General features: G+C 35.8%; 3 protein-coding genes across 5 annotated transcripts; 1 reads left to right on the forward strand and 2 right to left on the reverse strand.

The window, feature by feature from the left end:
- The first annotated feature begins 701 nt into the window (after nt 1-701).
- On the forward strand, nt 702-11,422 carry LOC132631899 (uncharacterized). Of its 2 annotated transcripts, none has more exons than XM_060347632.1 (7): nt 702-1,164; nt 1,619-1,871; nt 7,998-8,665; nt 8,870-9,062; nt 9,681-9,745; nt 9,874-10,084; nt 10,807-11,422. In XM_060347632.1, the coding sequence occupies exons 2-7, from the start codon at nt 1,761-1,763 to the stop codon at nt 11,167-11,169; spliced, it is 1,611 nt and encodes a 536-aa protein (XP_060203615.1). In that variant the 5' UTR covers nt 702-1,164; nt 1,619-1,760; the 3' UTR covers nt 11,170-11,422. The 2 variants fall into 2 exon arrangements, with proteins under 2 accessions (XP_060203615.1, XP_060203614.1); XM_060347631.1 differs by having other exon boundaries at nt 702-1,160.
- Nucleotides 11,423-11,557: 135 nt separating this feature from the next.
- LOC132631901 (actin-depolymerizing factor 7) lies at nt 11,558-13,789 on the reverse strand. Its single transcript, XM_060347636.1, has 3 exons — nt 13,635-13,789; nt 12,499-12,758; nt 11,558-12,144 (listed from the first exon to the last, which is right to left on the reverse strand). The coding sequence occupies exons 1-3, from the start codon at nt 13,635-13,637 to the stop codon at nt 11,994-11,996; spliced, it is 414 nt and encodes a 137-aa protein (XP_060203619.1). The 5' UTR covers nt 13,638-13,789; the 3' UTR covers nt 11,558-11,993.
- Nucleotides 13,790-15,708: 1,919 nt separating this feature from the next.
- LOC132631900 (uncharacterized protein C683.02c) lies at nt 15,709-19,665 on the reverse strand. 2 transcript variants are annotated; one of them, XM_060347635.1, is made up of 5 exons: nt 19,116-19,665; nt 18,240-18,381; nt 17,550-17,641; nt 17,279-17,366; nt 15,709-16,216 (listed from the first exon to the last, which is right to left on the reverse strand). In XM_060347635.1, the coding sequence occupies exons 1-5, from the start codon at nt 19,413-19,415 to the stop codon at nt 16,059-16,061; spliced, it is 780 nt and encodes a 259-aa protein (XP_060203618.1). In that variant the 5' UTR covers nt 19,416-19,665; the 3' UTR covers nt 15,709-16,058. The 2 variants fall into 2 exon arrangements, with proteins under 2 accessions (XP_060203618.1, XP_060203617.1); XM_060347634.1 differs by having other exon boundaries at nt 17,264-17,366; nt 19,116-19,649.
- Between the last annotated feature and the right edge of the window lie 3,216 nt (nt 19,666-22,881).

Below are 22,881 nucleotides of genomic sequence, written 5' to 3' on the forward strand. Positions count from 1 at the left end.
AATATTTTGAGACAAACATTTTTTGTAAGGACGATAAATATTTTGAAACGGAGTGAGTATTTTTGGTAAGGAGTAAGGAGGACAAGTATTTTGAGGGTAAAGTAGTACTATCTCCGTTCATTTTTATTTATCCAGTATTTTAAAAATAGATTTTCACTTTTAGTTGTCACTTTTAGCATATCAAGAGAAGACAATTTCTTTTTTTCTGTTTTAACCATATTATTAAATACTCACTTGAAATCATTTTTCAAATCCAATAAAAATATGCATCAATAAATATGGGTACATTGGTAAATTGTGCACTTTATTTATTACTCCATTCGGATCAAAAAGAGTGTCCATTTAGTCATTTGCACACCCCTTAAAAAAATACTAACTCATAGACAAAAACAAATAATTTGACTAAATTGACCCTGATTAAATAGGTATTAAGATTTGATCACATAACACTTAATATGAGCAAATTTAGAAAGATAAGGTTAATTCTTTTTTAATTTGATAAGTGGATATTTTGTTTTACTAAGAAAAAAAAAACTAAATGAATACTCTTTTTAATTCGGAGAGAATATTTATTAAGTGATAGGTAAAATTAAAAGTGGATAAGTAAAAGTAATGGGGAAAAGTAGTAACTAAAAGCAGTATGGAGAAGTGCCATTTTTTATGATCAGTAGTTTAGGCAAATGGCAAGCGCAGACGGGAAAGCGTCAAACTCACTGTCCCAATGACTAATTGGCATGTAAGTTGACCCCACAGCCTTAATAAAGATTATTGCAATGACTTCAAAAGCTTTAGCTTCCATTGAAAATTCGCCACCTACAGCATGCTGTTTGCTACCAGCTACTAGATCCAACTCCAGAAATTGCTCCTCAAACACCACTATTCCCTTATCACTGACAAATAAAGAACAAGACTCCCCTGAATTTGCAGCATATTATTGCAAAAAGTGCCACAGGCACCACGATATTCTTGCCACCGAACCTCAACTTCACTTTATTCTTCCATATTGTCCTAAAATTTGAGCTTTTTTTTTCGCAGATCATCTTAGGGTCTATTTCCAATTCCACTTTTTCCCTTTAAAGATCAGTAGCTCACACTGAATTTGCAGCATGTTAGTGAAGAACGAGTGCCAGGCACCATGAAATCTTGACACCCCACCTCAAGTACGTACGTCACATTATTCTACAATATTGTTCAAAAAGTAGCTTTTTGTGTAGAATATAATCACTTAATTCGACTCTGTTTCCACTTTCCAGTTTCTTCATCCATCAGTTACTTTGCCTCCACTTCTCCTTCAAAATTCACTTATTTTTTGCTACTGTATAAACTCCAAGATTTCTTCCACAAAAGATAAAAAGTACAATCTTTCTAAGTGTTACCGACTAGTCAGAGTACCACATGTAAGAAAAGTCAAAATACATTACTTCATTAAATTTCTCCATATATGTGCAGCCACTTCTCTCTTTAATTTCTAGGCCAGTAGGGGTAGGCGCCTGTAATTAGCAAATTCAAATATTTCGTTTTAGGTTTGGTAACACTAGTCTTGTGAATTGCTTTCAAACCTAGAAAAAAAGTAAAGTTTGGTGTATTTGACAGTTAATATAGAAGAAAATTTTGGCAGGTATTTCCATATATAAGTGGACAAGTGTATTGGCGGTGCATGCAACAAGTTGTATCTTTATGTTTGACAAGTGTTAAGGGGTATTCCAGCTGATTGGGCCTTAATTTGTGGACTCTTTCGATAAATAACAATCAGTTCATTAATGGCGAGCAAAACGACTACAGTTAGATCTTCACTAACAATCTTAGTCTCCATTCTTCTCTTCGTCGGAGCTATCGTCTCCACACGCTTGCTTCACTCTTCCTTTGACATTGTAAGTTCGTTAATTTTTCTTTATTTACGTTCTGGCATGAATTAGCTCCCTACGTATTTCCTCTGAAATTCCTTTTAACTGTGTTTTCTTTACTGACTTTGACTGTGTTTATGTTACCATGTCCTCATATATCACCTTAGCAAACCCCGGGAAGAAATTAAAAGAATGATGTTCTCACTTCCTTGTTTGTTTTTCACTATTAACTTGATATTGCTAAAGTTAATATTAATCCTCTCAAGGAATTTAGTCACTTCTTATAGTTAAAATTATCTTAAGAGTATTGAATAGTTCTCCCAGTCTCAAAATTGTCTTAGATACTTTATTTGATCATAATTTTTTCAATTTTTTTTAAAATATTTTGAATTCCTAGCTGATCTATAGTATTTTTTATGTAGTTTTTTTTAAAATATACACAATCATTTTTATTTCAAAAAAGTTAAAGACTCTTAAGTCCGAATTCGCACGGAGCATGAGCTAGTTTGACCAAAATCGTTTTGGCCGGAGGAAGTAATATATTTGACTTAATTGTATCAGTCATTATTGTTGCCTGGAATAAACAGTTTTCTCTTAGTAATTATGATTTTAAATACTTTTGAGAATAATTTAACAGTAATCTCAAATATGCCTTTCTGTCTCATCCTCTCATTGTATGGTGCAATTTCTTTTTAATTTACCAAAATGATTGTTTTGTATTTCCAAAAAAATAAAAAATAATGTGAGTTTTTATTTTGTCATGATCAGTGTTTTAAAAGGCGTTTTCGGGGCGAGCCTCGGGGCGAGCCTCGATGCGAGGCGTACCTAAATTGCCCCGAGGCTATGGTGGGGGGCGAAAGTATCGAAAGGCGTACGCCCAGCAATTTGGGGCGTACGCCTGGGCGTTTGGGGCGTACGCCCGGGCGTTTGGGGCGTAAGCCCGGGCGTTTTTTTTCAAATTAAAACGAAATTTGTTAAATAAGTCCTCAGTATAATGCCCAAATTCTCAAAAGTCAACATGTAATTACTCAAATGTTTTAAAAAGGAATTGAAACATTAAATTTAAAAGTCAAGACTTTTTTTTATTGCTAGAATGCCTAATATATGTTCTTTTCTAACTATTTATCTTGTCTTCTACTATCTCAAAAAAATAACGAGCAGTCACTTGTACTTGTAAGTAGCGTATAATAGATTGTTCTAATTAGTTTTTTTGTGGGGGTAGAGCATATATATATATATATATATATAGACGTATAATATATTGTTCTAATTAAATTTTTTTTTTGTGGTGGAGCATATATATATATCTCTTGAGTTCAGCCGGTGCTCTTTGGGCCCCATCGTCACGTGAACTTTTATATATATATATATATATATATATATATATATATATATATTTATTTATTTATTTATTTATTTATATATATATATCACTTATTTATAGTTTTCTTCATTTTTTACGCTATTTCACCTATTTAAAAGTATTGATTATAATTATATCATTTTATAAAATATTAAAAATTAAAACCCCATGGGGCTTACGCCTCGTGCCTCGGGGCTTACGCCTCACTGAGGCAGACGTAAAACGCCCCGCCTTACGCCTTCGCCTTTTAAAACACTGGTCATGATATGATGTATAATAATGATATTTATGAAACTTTTCTACAGTAATTTAAAATATTCTCCTTATTAAATTTCGTGGTAAAAAATCAAAGGAAATTCACTTAAACACCCGCATGAGATATTTTTGAACTTTTATATTTGGAGTCCAACCCAAAAAAGTAGTACCAAAAGACAGTTGTTGAGCATAAAGAAAGGCGTGACATTATTGAAGCTGATGCAATTAAAACTGTTGGACGAATAAGCGGCGATGTTGGCATTTTACCCACCTTTTACGCTGTCGCTTACCTCTTCTTAAAGTCTGAAAACATCATCACGTTATAAGACAAAAGACAGGGAAACAATTTTCTTGTGACACAGTACGCCAAGTGTCTGTTTGCATTAGTATACGTGGCTTAATTGTGTGCTACGATTAGGAATTCTCGTTTCTGTTGCCGACGCTTACAAATGCCCGTGTTCTACTTCAATTTTGACCCTCCACTTCATCCGTCCTTTTTTTTTTTAAAGTGTGTTAGGTGAATTTCCACTAATCATTTATTTTTAGTCCTATCTTTTCAATGGACGTAAAATTAAAAAAACTACTTTTTTAATAATGTGTGATCTTAAAAATGTAAGACTTTTGAAACTTGTAATTTTAAACATATCATTACATTTCTACTATTATAGAAACTTGTCACTTAAAATAAATAAAATAAGTTAAATTATTTTAAAATTTAGAAAGAGATTATTCTTTATGGGAGACTAAAAAAGGAAATGGTATCACCTAAACGGGAAGGCAAGGAGTAATTGGGATCAGACTTGCATTGGAGGTGGACCTAGCTTAACCTAAGTACCTAACCGGATCTCAGGAAAAGTTGATACTATCATACTAGGAATTTAGAGTAACTGAGTTGGTATTGTTGGGAACCCTAGATCACCAAATTAGCCTAGTTGGTGCATATTCTCCCTGTGCCCAGGGGAGTCAGAAGGATATCTATGATTTCGGTCGAATCCAATAGTTTTCGTTAAAATTCTATATGTATTAACCATATATAAATGAAATTCAGAATCTAGTTACAAAGACTTGATATCACACAAATATTAACCATTTATGTATTAGAATATTTAATTGATAAAAATGTTATTTTCATATTATAACTTGTTATCTCTCATTTACATCTGATAATATTTGTTGTATTGACTATAAGATAAGTGATTAAATAAAATATCCATATTTGGAGGAGGAATACAAAAAATTTCTGGTCACTTACTTAATATGTTGAAATCTTTTATTTTAACTTCCTTTGTTAGAAACTGTACATTTGAGCTGAATTTCTTTTTGATAATTCTAGATGTACTTTACATTTTTTAATATTTACTTAATATGTTGAAATCTTTTATTTTAACTTCCTTTGTTAGAAACTGTACATTTGAGCTGAATTTCTTTTTGATAATTCTGGATGTACTTTACATTTTTTAATATTGTAATTCTTAATCACACATGATGGTAAGCCACTTAGTTCATTGGATAAAATGATGTAATACAGGTTCAATGGTATCATTTTCAAAAAAAAAAAAGAAAAGCGTGTGCATGACTAAATTAATTGCTACAAAACAACCGCAAAACCAGGAAAAATTGGCAAAGAACAAAACGAAATCCTAGTCTAAAAGATTTTGTTCTACTTTTTATTTTATTTTTCTGTATTGGGAAACTCACTGTGGATGATGGTCATTTTCTGTTCGGGGTCCTTCAATTCTTACATCTTTGTTTAATTTTATGGTTTCCTTTATTCTCTGTTCTTCTTTTTCTTCCTCGAGGAGATATGGCTGTGGCCTGTAGATAACTTTGCAAGGCAAAAGCTCCCTCTTTTTTTTTTTTTCCTCTTCCCGTTTTTTAGTGGTCATTTGGTTGGAAGGATTGAAAAATAATCTCAGCACAAGATCTTGTTTGTAACAATACAAGACCGGGGTTAATAGTTAAGCATCTTTAGTTTCAAAAGTAATGTTTACTTCTGGTCTCAAGTCATAGTATTTCTGGTAATAATGCTAGACCAGAACAGGAACAAAGTTGGACTCATTACTGCCTTAGGACCATTTACTCATGTTTTCCTTTTACACGCACCTTAAAAAAATAACTTGTCATGTTTTTCTGATCTCAATTTAATATAACTCTCTTTTTAACTACATTAATTTCTCTCTCCATATTTATTGAGTAATGGCCTAAGTTACTCGGACTCGGGTGCGGGTGTCCGTTGCGGGTGTGGATCTAGATGTCGGATCCTTCATGATCTAAATTTTAAGATTCGGAGATACGGATCCAGTTATGGATACGGGTGCAAGAATTCGGCTAAAAAAATTCAAATATCTAAAAATAGAGTTATAAAACCTAAATTATGGAATATTATGTGAAAAACTTGAGGAAAAGATATTATTCAAGAGGAGAATTCCCGAAGGAGATAAAAGGAAACAGAGTGACATAGAAATTTTTATATACAAGGTATTTCATTTTCTTCAATTTCACCTTAGCTTTATAGCCTGTTTGGCCAAGCTTATTTTTTCCTCAAAAGTACTTATTTTTTCAATAAGTGCTTTATTTTAAAAAAAGCGAGGTGTTTGGCCAAGCTTTTAGGAGAAAATAAGTGCTTTTGGGGAGTAGTAGAAGCAGTTTTTCAGAAGCTAAAAAAAATAGTTTTTGCCCAAAAAACACTTTTTTGAAAAGTACTTTTGAGAAAAATACACATAGAAACACTTTTTAAAAGCTTGGCCAAATACTAATTGCTACTCAAAAGTACATTTCAAATTAATTGGCCAAACACAAACTGCTTTTAGCCAAAAGTACTTTTTTGAAAAGTACTTTGGAAAAAAGTACTTTTGAAAATAAGCTGTTTTTAGAAGCTTGGCCAAACAGGCTATTAGTTTTGATTAAAGAAATTATTGAATCTGTCTAGAATTTCTACATCGATTTTGGTCAAAGTATTCAAAATCAGTTGATCAGATCGGGTACGGATCGCACACCCACACTCATGTCGTGTTGACACGAGTGCGGCACAGAAAGTGAAGAGTTCGATCAACATAGGTAATGGCAATGGCGGAAACTAATTAACTAATTATATCTTGATTTTCTAAAATGACAACTATTCTGGACCAGTTATTTTTAGGAATCAAGACAACTGATGTGGACCGACGGTAGTTCTAAATATGCTATATTTGGAAACTGCTATAGTAACAAAAACAGGGGATTATTGTGCCAATGTTAAACAACTTCACGTACTCTTGATCATCTTGTTCCTTCATACCAGGGCCAGCTGAAGCCTAAAGCAAGTAAAGCACTTGCTTTAGGCCCCAAACATTTTAAGGCCCAAAATTACTAATATTACTAACTATTATTATATGAAGTATACAATATATAGTTTATTTAGAGTGAAATAATGATTTTAACTCATAAAATTTAATTATTATTTTTTCAAGTGAAAGTCATGTCCAAACATAGTTTCAACATTCAAATACGCCTTTTCAATTTCAATTATGCATCTTTTAACTTCAAACAAATATTGTCCAAATGAGCCGTAAATAATTTGAAGTGCATATTCTTTTTTATTCTTTCTTGGTCTTTTTGTCACTGGCGGAGCCAGGATTTTCACTAAAGGGGTTCAAACTACGAATAATTAAACATACCAAGAAGCCAAAGGGGGGTTTAACATCTACTATACATACATAAAAAAATAATTTTAATCATGTATAAACAGTGTATTTTTTCAGCGAATGGGGGTTTGGATGAACCCCCTAAGGCCTACTTGGCTCCGCCCATGCTTTTTGTCAGATTCTCAAACAAATATATGAGTCGTATCAAATAGTTCCTCTACCTGAATTGATGCGCCTCACTTTCTGTTTTAGTTTATTTAATAAAAATGCATCTTTCATATTTAATAAGTTTCTAATCATATTTTCTGTTTCTAGCCTTAATAATTCACTCTCTTATAGGAATGATATGACATGTTTAAGATTATAAGATTCAAAGAAGATTTGTGGTATGTAATACACACTTTAGTTTTAGCCAGATTCAAAAGATTTTACATTCCTAAATTTCGTGTCAAGTCAAACTAAGATACATATAATAAAACGAAAGAAAAATATTTACGACCTTTTATCTAGGTGTGGCTTGGCGTAACTGGTAAAGTTGCTGCCATGTGACCAGGAGGTCACGAGTTCGAGCCGTGGAAACAGCCTCTTGCAGAAATGCAAGGTAAGGCTGCGTACAATAGACCCTTGTGGTCCGGCCCTTCTCCGGACCCCGCGCATAGCGGGAGCTTAGTGCACCGGGCTGCCCTTTTTATCTAGGTTTGGCTTTAGGCCACAAATTTCGTTGAGCCGCCCCTGCTTCACACTTGTGATTATAGGTACATCATTTGCTGTATAAAGCACCCATCATCATGTATGTTGTGTCCATGACACCATATATCAGTACCGTTCAATATTCATATATTTTCTTGTCTCTAGTGTGAACCAATTCATCATCTTATTAGGCTAATGGTTTTTGTTCTTCCAAATTGACAGTCCTTTGCAAGATATTCTCCACGAAAGACAATATTAACCCCCCTCAGACGTCACAATCGCACTGATACAACCCTAGCCATCTCAAAAGAGCCCAAAAAGAAAACGGAACTCCTAACATTCCACAATCACACTGATGCAACCCCAGCAGTGCCAAAAAAGCCCCAAAAGAAACTGAAATTTAAACTAAATTGTGCACTTCGGAACCTCACAAGAACTTGCCCTGCATCTTACTACCCATCAAAGTTCACGGATCAAAATCAAGCTTCTTCGTCATCTCCTCCGCCTACGTGTCCAGATTACTTCCGCTGGATCTACGATGACCTATGGCCTTGGAGAGAAACAGGAATCACCAAAGAAATGGTGAATCGAGCCAGAAGGACAGCAGATTTTCGGTTGGTGATATTGAATGGAAGAGCATATGTAGAAACCTATCGAAAGGCATTTCAAAGCAGAGACACATTTACATTATGGGGCATTTTACAAATGTTACGAAGGTACCCTGGTAAAGTGCCTGATTTGGACCTGATGTTTGACACTGTTGACTGGCCAGTTATAAAGACGGAATTCTTCCGACGCCCTAAGGCCCCTACTCCTCCACCTCTGTTCAGATACTGTGGGAATGATACCAGTTTGGATATTGTATTTCCAGATTGGTCATTCTGGGGATGGTACAAACCTTACTTTTTTGCATGCGTATTGATTTGATAATCAAACAGTGTTCAGATACTGTGGGAATGATACCAGTTTGGATATTGTATTTCCAGATTGGTCATTCTGGGGATGGTACAAACCTTACTTTTTTGCATGCGTATTGATTTGATAATCAAACAGTTTTAGTGAATCTTTCTTTTTGCTCCAAAAACATTGTTTAGGCCAGAGATTAATATAAAGCCTTGGGAGACTTTGTCAAAGGTCTTAAAGAAAGGAAATGAGAAGATAAAATGGACTGACAGGGAACCATATGCGTACTGGAAAGGCAATCCTATTGTTGCTGAAACTAGGATGGATCTTCTCAAGTGCAATGTTTCAGAAAAGCAGGACTGGGGTGCACGTGTATATGCTCAGGTATTGTTCTGCAACATATGTAATCAGTTGTCAGGAAATACAATACTCCCAACAAGAATAAAAGGGTAAAAGAAACTCTTTTCTCCACCCCCCCCCCCCCCCCCCCCCCCCCCCCTGCCGGCCTCCCCCAAAAATGGGAAACTGAAGTGTTACAGATGAAGGCTTATAAAAGCTACTCCTAGGATATGAAATATGAAAAAAGTAAGAGGTGAGCACTGAGCACCCTCTATCTTGGTCAACTATTCCTATCATATATGGAGCTTGAGCCTTGTGTGAGGAACTTCTTAACTTGATTATCCTGAAATAGTGAAATCTCTAATAGTTGTGAGATTTTCTGTGTGTTTTCTTTACTTGGCCCATTCGACAATTGGTTTCTCAGAGATTGGGAAAAGAAGTGTCTTTTCGCATTTGGGATAAAAGAACCTTAAAAGGAGGTTCAATTTAGCATTTCTAAAAGTATCTTTTGCTACCTCTCCATATTAATATAATCGGTGGTGAGTGTATGTTGAACATGTCCGTCATCTTCCCTGCTCTCGTGAGGCTAATTACATGATTGGTGACAGTAGGAAATGTAGAATGTAAAAGAAAACTAAGTGATGAATCTATAAATACATGTAGAACTGGGTTGAAGAACAGAAGCAAGGTTACCAGCAATCGGACTTAGCTAGTCAGTGTATTCACAGGTAAGAAAGTAAAGTTGCTTTTCTTTCCGATATGACTTTATTTCTCATTAATCTGTCCGTGTTTGTTAATTATATCGTCCTAAATGCTGTCCTGTTTTTCTCTTTTCTGCCCTGTGCAATTATGTCAGATACAAGATTTATGTAGAAGGATCTGCATGGTCTGTGAGTGACAAATACATTCTGGCCTGTGATTCTGTTACGTTGCTTGTAAAACCGCACTACTACGATTTCTACACCAGAGGTTTGATGCCGCTGCAACATTACTGGCCCGTAAAAGATAATGACAAATGCCAATCTATCAAGCATGCTGTTGACTGGGGCAATACTCATGAACAAGAGGTATCTAATCTGACCCCAACTCAATTTTCACTTTTGACTGCCAATTCACCTGAAAGGCTGAAACTTCGATTATATACAATCATGTGTTAACCATATTATTGACAGTGTCCGGTAAATTAGTCACTACAAATAGTTGATGCATCTGACCATTTTAATGTTGCTTGTGTTCTCCATACCCAGATTAAACTTAAAAACGAGGGAAGTATTTGTGGCTTAAGTTTTATCAAGCCATTGTTTAGCTTAAATGAAATGATCATACTTTTAGAAGTCAGGAAAACTCTTAGAGTCCATTAAACTGTGCCCTTAGGAGGAGGATATGACTTTTGAGGAGTCTAGCTAGCTCAGAGGCGGATGCGATGTAGTTCTAACTGGTTCAACTGAACTCACTATTTTCCAAAACAGAGCATAACTACATTTGTGAGAAATCATAAAAATTTAACAAATACCAAGTTTTGAACGCGTAATTACAAAAGTGTAACGGAGTCAGCAGTTAGAACATAAATATTGAAACCACAAAATTTAAATCTTAAGATCTGTCTCTTGCTAGTTGAGCAATCAAATGTTCATGCAGCATGTCAACATTGCACCCACTAATGACATACATTTACTTCTACCACCAATTCTCACATCTATGCTCTTAATAAAATATGGGATGAATCAGTGTTAAATCTTTTTGACACCATGTTTTTCGTGTTTGACAACTTCTTTGGTGAATAAAATAGGCACAGGCGATTGGCAAGGCAGCAAGCGATTTCATTCAAGAGCAACTCAAAATGGATTACGTGTATGACTACATGTTCCATCTCTTGAGCGAGTACGCAAAGCTCTTGAAATACAAGCCCACTGTACCACGAAAAGCAGTTGAGCTTTGTTCAGAGGTAATGGCATGCCCAGCTGAAGGAGTGGCAAAGAAGTTCATGTTAGAATCTATGGTTGAAGGCCCCTCGGACGCAATACCTTGCAACATGCCACCTCCCTTTGGTCCTGCAGGTCTTCATTCTATTCTTGATAGAAAAGAAAATTCAATGAAACAAGTTGAGTCATGGGAACAACAATACTGGAAGAATGAAAACAAGCAACAATGAGGATTTCAGTTTTTCTTTTTTCACTCATCGCCTACACGCACCATGAGGTATATTTTTGTTTTTGATAGTGTTTGTTGTATTTATTACTATCTAACACTATGATGGAGCATGAACGATAAATCTTGGTGTTGGGATAACATTTGTATGAGGAAACAATTCAGGGATGAACGGTTTTCTTTATATAGATATTTGTAATATATTCTTTCGCAGTTCTGCGTCGATTTTATTGGGAACACAATGGTATCTGCTTTCAGTCTAGTTCTTCTACAACTTTTATGTCAGCTAATAATGCAGGAGCCTTATTTCTAAATGATTCAACTGATTGAATCTTGTATGTGATTAACGTTGAGAAGGGAATATGCCCGTTGTGAGCGAGTGTAAGTGTTGTAAATCACACTTACATTTCATGATATTTGAGTTTTAGTTTGATTAACAGATCTTTAATTTCTTAAAATCCCAAATCATTGTTTTTTGGCAAAAGAGGGGCACGAAGTTGTAGAGCTGCGTACAGACAGATGGCAAATTCTCTTGGTAAAAAGAAAATGCAATGGAGTTAGTCAACCTAAAAGGTTATTAGAGCATAATCTGATGCATTGCAATATAAATATTTTGCTACATAAAGTGAACGCAACAAGAGCACAATCAGATATTTTATTTAGGCGAAAAAACACCATTTGATACAAGGTTTAGTTGAAAGAGAATGCTGTTAAGGCACATAGTATTACATCAGAGAAACACAGATCAGTAGGTCACAACAGAGAAACTGGAAATAGAACGCTAGAAATGCATGAAAGTGCTTAGAGCCAAGGCTGGAGATGTTAAGATCAGTAGGCTCGTGCCTTTATAATATCAAAGCTCATTTCACTAGGATCTGTTGCGTGCAATTCAACTTGAATTCCGTCCAGTTCTCTCTTGAATCTGTCCTTTGAACTCGCGTACACCATCTTCATCCTCACCCTTGATGATTCTGGTGACCTAAAATTCATCACATATTGTTATTAGAATCTGGATAGTTGTGAAAATCGTCAAGAACCCTAGAACAAATGAATTGACTAGCGAATCATTTAGGAACCACCACAAACTCAAAAACGAAGAATTTCATGACTTTATTGACCTGATCAGGAAAAAATATGTTTTTCTCTTTCTTCATGAATTGTCAAGGAGTGAAATTTAATGGATATGAATTGACACAGACGTTTCTTATTGGAGTAATATCAATTATTTATTCGTTAAAATAGTGTTTAACCTGGAAACAGATCAAGGGGATTGCTTGAGGAATGAAGAAAGGGTACAAAGAAGAATTAAACGGAAGTTGAGAAGTTTTAGTACCAAGCAATGAAGTAAATCTTGCTTTTCTGGCAATTTTCAGTAGTAATGAAGTCGAAATCAAAGACAGCATAGCGACATTCATCGGCAGGGAGAGAGATAGAGAAATCATCATAGCTTTCTTCAGGGCCGCCAAGTTTCTCGACCACCACTTCCTGGCCATCAATCTTGAATATAATGAACCTGTAGTTTCTCTTTGCTTTTAATTCCAAGAACTTGAGCTTGCACTCATCTTGCACTGCCATTCCAGACACTGCATTCGCCTGCCCATTTATATATTTGTCACGTCATCAAGAGAAGAATAAAGTGAAACCACAATAACAATTCATGTCACCACAACCACGTGTGTCCTCATCCATCTGAATATTAGCTGCTATATCTTAAAGAAAACCTGTTTTATGAAATTTCGCACATAACCATAATGAATGCGTACATCTTACCCTCCCCAGACCCCACTATTATGGGATTACACTGGGTAGTGACCAAAAAACCATAATGAATGCCTTTCTATTCAACCATGCAGAAATATGCATGCAACCAACTAACATGGGCAGATCCACATTTTCTCAGGTGGATGTGGCATTAGGTTCAAACTATACACAAAGAAATTTGAAAATTTTCACAATATTCTTAGTTTCCACCCATCAACACTGATGATAAGTGGGTGCATGATTACTAATACTGCAGCCTGTTAAAGATATAATACAATAAATAAAAGTTTGTTTCTCTAAAAATCTAAACTTTTAGATGAGGTGATTACGAACTTCAACATGATATAAGAGGTCCTGATTTGAAGTCTCGTGGCCACCCATACAAAAGGAAGAGCTTTTTAGCGCTTGACCCAAGAATAAAGAAAGTTAAAAGTGTGTGCGCTCTTCAATTTTTAGATGAGATTCTTAGGCACTTCAGCACAACAAAAATCACTTTTCCAGGCCATAACCATAGATAAGGCGTTATGATAAGAAACTTTTTATGAGCCAATTACACAGATTATCAGTTGGATGTCATTTGAATTGAAGAATATCTGAAATTGTTAAAATGGGACCATTAAAAAATACAGAAAATGATGTATAACGCAAAATTGGTTTAGGAAAGGAAAATGAAACACAAAACAGATAACAAGAGGAAAGATAATATACCATTGTGTCCTGGAATGAGATAGATAAGGATCTCTGCAAAATGGATAGCAAAAAGAAAAAAAGAGTTGGGTTAGAGATCCTTGAATCCGTGAGAGAGGAAACACGAGCTGGTTTATAAATACAAGAGACAAATTCGGATTATTTTGAGGGACAAACATAAGGGGTTGAGTGTTTTATGAGCATTTGTGAGGCTCATTCATTAGTGATTAGTCACCTTGTCTACGACCACTCTTTGTCAACTGTCATACTGCCTGTTGCACTTCGCACGACGGTTGTTTTTTCTGTTTTTCATCCTATTTTGTGTTGACTTTTTTCTTCAACCTTCATTCTTTTTTTCTCATCTTTTTCCCAAGTGGTTCATTGGAGATTTGAAGTAGTAATATTGATTATTGTAGTAACGCTTTTCTTAGATTTGAAACAAAATATGATAGGCCTTTCCTGACCAAATTTATAAATAGTCACCTTTTAGTTCGGTAGAATTTGAAATTTCACGATAATGATTATTTTTCAAAGACATAACTAAAGAGCAACCAGTGAATAATATTTATACCCTTATAACAGGATTTCTTAAGGACATAACTAAAGAGTAACCACTGAATATTATTTATACTCTTATAACAGGATTATCAATTACTACCACGTAAGGGAAGTTGTAATTGCTGTTAATGGATGCACTTCTTTCTTCACATTTGCCTTTCATTTTGGCATCGAAGTACAGTTGGGCCCCTAATATATACAAATGTTTTTACCCTCCGACAAAACCCCGCTATATACAACAATAACAACAACCCAGTGAAATCCCACAATGTGGGGTCTGGGGAGGGTAGAGTGTACGCAGACCTTACTCCTACCAACGGTTGTTTCCGAAAGACCCTCGGCTCAATAAAAAGCATAAAAAGAGGTCAGATAAGGCTAAGAGATTCAAAGCGATATGGAAATACAAATAACGAAAGCGACACAGATAAAATAGGATAATCAAAGCACAGGAAATAACAGATAATAGCAGAAATCAGAGCACAAGAAATTATACTGCGATAATGCGACTAATAATAAGGAAGGATAACGAGACTATCTACTAGTCTTCTACCCTAATCTGGGTCCTTCAAACCCTCCTATCTAAGGTCATGTCCTCGGTAAGCTATAACTGCGTCATGTCGTGTCTAATTACCTCTCCTCAATACTTCTTCGCCCTACCCCTACCTCGTCTGAAACTATCCATGGCCAACCTCTCACACCTCCGCACTGAGGCATCTGTGTCTCTCCTCTTCACATGCCCAAACCATCTCAATCTTGCTTCCCGCATCTTGTCTTCCACCGAGGCCACTCCCACCTTCTCCCGAATATCCTCATTCCTAATCCTGTCACTCCTGGTGTGGCCACACATCCATCTCAATATTCTCATCTCGGCAACTTTCATCTTTTGAACGTGAGAGATCTTAACTGACCAACACTCCGCCACATACAACATAGTCGGTCTAACCACCACTTTGTAGAACTTGCCCTTAAGTTGTGGTGGCACCTTCTTGTCACATAGCACTCCGGAAGCGAGCCTCCATTTCATCCACCCTGCCCCAATACGATGTGTAACATCATCGTCAATCTCCCCGCTGCCTTGCATAATAGACCCAAGATACTTGAAAGTACTTTTCTTCTGAATGGCCTCGGTACCAAACCTCACTTCCAAGCCAGCCTCCTGAGGTGCTTCACTGAACTTACACTCTAAGTACTCTGTCTTGGACCTACTTAGCTTAAACTCTTTAGACTCCAGAGTATGTCTCCAACCCTCCAGCTTAGCGTTAACTCCGCTACGAGTCTCGTCGATCAGGACTATGTAGTTTCTCTATTTTTTATTTTTAGCATGGTTGGCTCAATATTCATTTGAATGGCAACACTCCAAATCGATTTTCCCACCTAACAGTATCTTAAAGTTGAATGCTAAGCACAAACTCTAATATAAGCTACACAGCTATGCCTATTGACTAGAAAATTATGACAGCGAGGATGATTCTCATAGAATATAATACGTGGTACAGGATAGTACAACATCTATTTGTGAGTAAGGACCAGGTTGGCAGAAGTAGAACAGGGAAGAATGCAATTCATCAAAAAACAATATGGTGGATACACACTCCAGTAATTGAATAAAAATGAAAGAAAAAAAAAAAGTCTACAAAAATGGTCCTAATCTTTTTTTGGTCACACTAAAAAAATACCATTAGGCATTAGCTGTTCCCAGAGGCGACTCTCAAACAAGTTGTCATGGAAGTGTTTTCATTATATGACATAGAGGAGAAAAGTATATTGCAAATGTAACTTGAAAGCGGATTGCAGGTGTCAGACAGGGCATGTAGAGCAGTTTCAAGGAACATATATCTACTCAATAGATGGCACTTTCCAGGATCATCAGCCCTTCTGGAGATTCACTCATCCTACAAAATTAACAACTTTAGGTTCTTTTTTCTTCTTTGTTTTAGCATCACCATCTTCATGAACTTCCTCTGCCATAAAGTTGAAGTCATCCTCGAGATCATCCCCACTGCTGAGTTTGGTAACTTGTCCCCTTGGCCGGTCTTCAAATTGAGCTGTCAGAAACAAAGGAAATGTTACAAAAAGAGGTGCAAAGTGCAAGAGTTAAAACCAAATCAACACTAACAAGGACCTAAAAACAATCTATCCGAGAATGATTTAGAATCAATTAAGGAGCACACAAAGATCACCAGAGTTATTAAGAGTTAAAACCAAATCCACTTATGACATGACACATCTCTTCTAAACAATCCCCCAACAAGCCAACAAATGCACTCTCTCTTGCCATATTTGACACAAAATCAATGAACATGGAATCGATGGAGTGTATGAAAGAGGACATGAGAAGGTACGGTCTTTATATTGAAAGGGAACTAGAGTGACTGTGATATGACTTATGAGGCCTTTAATTGTTTAAAACAGATATGATAAATACACAACTGTAACTCGATTAATTCTCTTCTGCACCAAAAGATGTTGGCTTAGTTGTGCCATGGCCAAAACCTGTTCCACTGAGCAGGGAAAGCAAGAAAATTTCTGGCAAAGTTGTCAGACTGTCTTTATACCATCAAAGAATAAACAAGACTGGGTCATGCACAAAAAAAAAAAGTAAAAGAGAGTGAGTGGTCAGTTTGTCAAGTTCATATGCAGCCTTGCTAAATCTGCAACAGTTGACGGAAAATGATTATAAGCCCGTTTGGATGGGCTTATGGCTTTTGACTTATAAGCCAAAAGCCACAAGTTAGAATTCCAACTTATGGCTTTTGGCTTATCTTTGTCATTTTGGCTTAAAAACACTTTTTTATTTTACCCAAACACTACAAAAGTGCTTAAAAGCACCTCAAATAAGCCAATTCAAACAGGCTATATGTATATAGGACATGAGCCAAACTGAATAACTAAGAAGTTACAGAGTGTGAACATGTGTAATGATAGCATATACGTTAAAGAGTTGAAAATGTTCAATGATAATATGATATGTAAAAATGATAGCACACAAAAGTTGCAGGCAGTAGAAATCCTTGTTTTGTTTTTTCAAATGTGAAGGCAAAACTAGAATCATCAAAGAGCAAATCAATGGAATAATACATCAAAGTACGCACAAATTTTAAATCTACCAGCAGCCGCATCAGAAGCTCTGCCACTTTTATTAGGACAGTCTCTTGCCAAATGTGTAACACCGCCACAAATTTTGCAACAACCACCCTGCAAAAAGAAAAAATCATCAAAAACTTGAACTTCAGACCTCCGGCAAGATTAACGTTTTTAAGTTTCCTTCAATGAGCTTATTTTTAAGATAGAGATAAACATGAAGGTATTGAACCAGCATCAGAAGGTAGCTGTGAAGTGATTGAAAATGAAGTTTGGAGCCAATCAAACTATATGTACCTTTGGGTATATACCACGAGTATTTTTAGGGCAATCCTTACTCAAGTGGCCTTGTTCTTTACAAATAAAGCAACTGGCAAACTTTGTTCCACCTGCATAATATAAACCAGCATGATTTACGAAAATTTACAGAAAGAAACAAGAACCTTTCTACTAGAAGAGATATATATTATTAGATCGACTTTGATGGACCCTTGGAAGGAAGGGCAACTCAATTTGGAATAGCACAGATATACCGACAATTTTGCATATGCTTTTTTCTTGTAGCACTTATATTTCAGTGGTTGCATACACTTTTTTTTGTCTCCACCCAAGAAATTCTGAAACTAATTTTGTAACTCCGCATTAACACAATTTGGGTTAGCTCCTATTTTGCAAGTATGAATAAATGGAGTTCCACTAGTCAAGACAACAATATAACAGTTCACCAATACCCTGACCCCATCAATTGGTTCAGGAACTTATTTAGCATTTTAGCCTTAATTATTCGATGCTTAACAATTCCATACAGTGCATAACTAAGTTAATACAGAGTAAATGAAAAATGGTGGACCAGTATTGAAATTCCAATGAGAAGGACAAGAAAAAACTGAAAAAACGTTATGCATCTAAAAAAAGCAATAAAAGAAAATACATTGTTCATGGAATGAAGAACAGAGGTACTATTTAATAAGGTCAAAGGAAAAATACCATCTTGAAGCGGATATGGACAGTTAGCCAAAGAATGACTTGTTTCCCCACAATTGTAACATAACTTCTTATCCACAGATTCATCATCCTTATTGGGGCAATTCTTCAGGCTGTGACCGCGTCGACGACAAAGCAGACATATCTTCATAAACGCATATCAAAACAAAGTAGCATACATCAGTATGACGCACTAATATTCTTCTAACGTAGCAAAGCATTATCTTGGATAAAATTGTGCAGTGAAATTACAAGTCAAGACTAAATAGATTCCGTCCAGAGACCATGTTTGGTATGACCCAAAATGTTTTTGGCAGGAAAGGAATCGGTTTACCTATGGAAAACCATTTCCATAGTTAATTTTCAATGTTTCACTGGGAATAAAAGTTGGTGGAAATAAGGGTGGTGGAGGCTAGACTAGGCACAGAGGTGGTGTTTGGTGACAATTATAAGTTGTAAAGAGTTATTTAGAAGTTGATAGGGAGTAATGATATGGAATACATATATATTTTCATTCCAAATATATCCACTTTGGATCTATTAAGCTCATAATAGGTGAAAATACTTTTCATCCATTTGATGCAAATCTGACAGCTTTAGCAACTAAGCTCGCGAATAACTACATCAAGGAGAACCAAAATATCAAACCTTTTTTATTATTAGGTAAAGGGTAACCAAACTATCAAGCATTATAATTCATTTAAATGAAAGGTCAAAAAATGAAACAGGAGATACAGTTCAATTTTCATCTTTTCATTTATTACATAAAGAGCATCCCCTATGAAGCTGTTGTTAGTATATGAACCAGAAAAATGCCACTGCAATGCAAACATACAGAAAAATCAAGACTCAAAAAATTTCCTAGTGAAAAAAGCATACCTTATTCTTTTCCCATTCAGCTTTCTTAGGACAATCCCTAGCAATATGGTCATGTTCTTTACATATAAAACAGCTTTCACCAGGCTTCATTCCAGCCACTCTAAAAGGATGCTTTGTAAATGAACGTTTCTTATTATTAGGATCTTTGGATTCTCCTATTTTCTTCTTGAAAGTACTCTTCTTTTTCTTTTTCTTTTTCTTGTTTGGGTCTTTAGGTGGAGTTGGTTCTGCCTTAGGGAATAGTTCTGGATTAGCTTCCTTGAACCGCTTTCTAGCTAATTTCTGCCTTTTGCTCACCATTTAGAATACAGTATTATTGTTAATATTCCTCTGGTTGATATTGAAAATGAGTGTTTAACAGTTGTGAAGGAGAAAGGTTTAGGTAAGGCTGCCAGTTTGAAGACCGAGGGTTTTGTGAGGTTCTGACATTACGGCCCGACCGCCCAAGATCCATCGGTTTTCGGATTCGGGTAAAATAAGATCATTAAAATTGTCAGATCGCATAATTTCATATTTAGTCCTCAAATGATTTTAAAATAAAAATAAAAATTGGTTGTTGTTTGGAGGGTTTGAAAAGAAAAATTAATATATTAAAGGGGTTTAGATTTTTCCTATACTTCTTGGACATGGAAAAATATATAAACCTTCAAACCTCACTCTCCCCTCGTTGAGTGTTCTACTACCACTTTTTAATATAGCATTGAATAGTTCGGTGAGTCATTTTTGCCCAAGATACTTCAAATCTCTTCGGAGTACCATATGGACAACATGCTTTTCTAATCTTCATAATTTCTTATGGCATTCTTTATTTTTATCGGTCTAATTCTATAAATATGATTATGTTGTTATTATGCACGGATGTGGTGGTCCAAAATGTTATTCTTGTAGTTAGAATTGAGCAATCAAAAACAAATCAAAAAAAATCATCTCTCATTGATCTCGTTATCTCCTACTAACACTCGTTGAGAATTGTATACACTTCACGTGGTTTAAGTCCTTACCATACTTCTCTCTCAATCATCCTAATTTAAACATTTCTTTCTCCCTTCTTGAGTCTTTATCTTTTGGTACAAGTCATTTAAAGCTTCCTTGCACGCTTTACTATTTATCTTTCCCCTTAGCTCTATTATATTCTTCAAAATCTTCTGCGTCCTTTGTTATTTATAACTTCTTGTAGCACTTTATTTTTGCTTTACTAACTTTGTATACCTCCTTATCACACCACTATGAGTCAAGCGGTCAAAGTCATAGGTCTTCTGAATTACCTAACACTTCGCTTGCTACTTTTTAAATAAAGCTTGACACTTCTTTTCCAAGATGTATGCGCTTCTCGCTAAGTCCCCAGATCTTTCCTTTTATATGCTTTATGTAACACTCCGTAAATCCGGATTAGGTGTGAATGTGTTAAATGAGTATTAGTGTGACATTTTAGCCATATGAAGTCCCATGGGGATGAACTTGGGTGGACATAGTGGTTTTGAAATCAAGCTGAATAGTGAAGTGCATAAGATTCGATAGAATCGACTAAGCTACGATAGGTCTGCCTTCAAGCCTGATTTTATGAAAATCCGTTGGGAATTTGAGAAAACTTAAAACATGAAGTTTTACCCTTTGAAATATGTTTCCATCCATATAAGGTGGAGCTCAAACGGATCTCTGTACAAAAAGTTATGCCTATTTTACTGAACGTTGTCGACAAGGTCGAAAAACGTAAATTTTTGGCTAAGTATGAAATGGACCAAGGAGCTCGCTGAGCTAAAACTCAAAGCTCAAAGCGAGATAGGGCCATGCCATAGACCTCGCTTGTCGAGGTACGGGTCTAAAAGTGAAAAAAAAATAGAATTTTTTTTAAGTACATTTTGGACCAGTGAGCTCGCTGAGCTAAGATCAAAGCAAGGTAGGACCTCGCTGAGCGAAGCCCATAGCGAGGTCACACCTAGCTTTGGAGCTCGCTCAGCTAGCTAGACATTCCAAATGCCCCGTGCTTTAAATGCAACACTTAACTCGAAATTTCATTTATCAAACATTCCAATTTCGTAGAAAACCCTTGAAGGATGATTTTTCTCTCCTCTCAACCTCCCACATCAAGGTAAAAGCATCTCTATGATTCCTAATCAATTCTAGCGCTAAATACATGATTCCTAACATGATTCTTAAACAAAAACATAGGAGTTTTACACTAGTTCATGATAACCCTAGGTATATGCATAACTATACACCATGCTTAATTTACGGCTTCATTAATTGTAGTGATGATACATCATTATGATTGTCATGAACCTGCCCGTAATTCATGAATGCCCATACTTTGAATCTGATGGGTTCTCAATTGCAAGTCGTGAACCAATATTACTCTAATTCATGAGTCATGCATGTTTTCATGTTTCATATAAGTTATATTATGTATCTATATACATGTTAGATTATGTTTATAAGTCATGTTTACAAACCATTTTTACAAGTAATGTTACAAGCAATGCTCACAAGTTATATTTTACAAACCATGGGCTTAGATGCCACCTATATTCATGTTCATGTTTTTTGGAGTTGTACAGATTACCGACAAGGCTTGGACAGCCTGAAACTACGTATGACAGCGTAGGACCCTTCGCCCGGTTATGATGACACCTTCATGTTTCCCATTACGGGATATTTTATAGATCCATTCATATCATGTTCATGTCTTATACCCCAGCAAGGTACGAGATGGCTTAGCTGATCGGGCAGAGATCAGACGCCACGTGCTCACGTGGTGGTTACATGTTGATTATACTATGCTCTCCCACTTAAAATATTATACTCATGTTACATATATATGTGTGCATATATATATATATATATATATATATATATATATATATATATATATATATATATATATATATATATATATATTCATGTCAGATGTTACTCATGCTCATGTTCAGTCTCAGTTCCTATTATTTCATGTGTCATGGTTGTTCATTCAGTTGCTTTACATAACAGTATAATTCAAATGTACTGACGTCCCTTTTGCCCGAGGCCTGAATTTCACGATGCAGGCATTGATTTACAGGATAACGGATCTGCTCGTCAGGACTTCACACGTATCAGCTATTGGTGAGCCCCATTTCATTTGGGGTGTTATCCTTATTTTACTTTCATGTTATGTCATGCAGTAGAGGTATGCTGGGGATCTTATCCCGGTGAACACTTTAGTATTCAGATTCATGTCAGAGGTTTCATAGACAAGGTTAGCATGTCATGTCAAATCTCAGTGGTGTTAGCCTTTTCGGCTACATATTCATGATGTTCCACACTTATGTTTTAAAAGTATTTTCAGTACTATTATGTTATCACATGTTTTATTCAGACTTTTCATGTTTTGACTTATATTCCGCGTCAGTGCATGTCCCATGTTGATTCAGCAAGCCATGTGGTTCACTCGGTCACATGCAGTCAGGCACCGAGTGTCGTGTTATGTCCAGGCCATGATTTGGGGCGTGACACTTTCCTAAAATGCTAACTGGTTAACGCCCTTTAACTCCCACCACCAAATTCTTAGTTACTAGCAAGTCGTTTACTTTTTCACTCTACTTTTGAACTTTACATTTACGAATACCAACTTATGCTGGGTATTGATCGTCTCCTAAAACAACCTTACAGTTCTTACATGTAGTTCCACTACTAAAAAAATGCCATTTTCGACCTAGAAATTTTGACCACACTTTTGGTCGAAAAAAAATCGACTACACGCGGTCAAAATTTCAATAATTTAATTTTAATT

The sequence above is a fragment of the Lycium barbarum genome, chromosome 3, assembly GCF_019175385.1.
Source record: "Lycium barbarum isolate Lr01 chromosome 3, ASM1917538v2, whole genome shotgun sequence".
NCBI lineage: Eukaryota > Viridiplantae > Streptophyta > Magnoliopsida > Solanales > Solanaceae > Lycium > Lycium barbarum.

Coding starts and splice junctions, on each gene's coding strand:
- LOC132631899 (XM_060347632.1), top strand. CDS start 1,761: ATGGCGAGCAAAACGACTACAGTTAGATCTTCACTAACAATCTTAGTC. Junction 1,872..7,997: donor TTCACTCTTCCTTTGACATT/GTAAGTTCGTTA, acceptor CCAAATTGACAG/TCCTTTGCAAGATATTCTCC. Junction 9,746..9,873: donor GCTAGTCAGTGTATTCACAG/GTAAGAAAGTAA, acceptor CAATTATGTCAG/ATACAAGATTTATGTAGAAG.
- LOC132631901 (XM_060347636.1), bottom strand. Junction 12,145..12,498: donor AAGATTTACTTCATTGCTTG/GTACTAAAACTT, acceptor GATGAATTTTAG/GTCACCAGAATCATCAAGGG.
- LOC132631900 (XM_060347634.1), bottom strand. CDS start 19,415: ATGGTGAGCAAAAGGCAGAAATTAGCTAGAAAGCGGTTCAAGGAAGCT. Junction 18,382..19,115: donor CTGAATGGGAAAAGAATAAG/GTATGCTTTTTT, acceptor GCGTTTATGAAG/ATATGTCTGCTTTGTCGTCG. Junction 17,367..17,549: donor CTCGTGGTATATACCCAAAG/GTACATATAGTT, acceptor TTCTTTTTGCAG/GGTGGTTGTTGCAAAATTTG.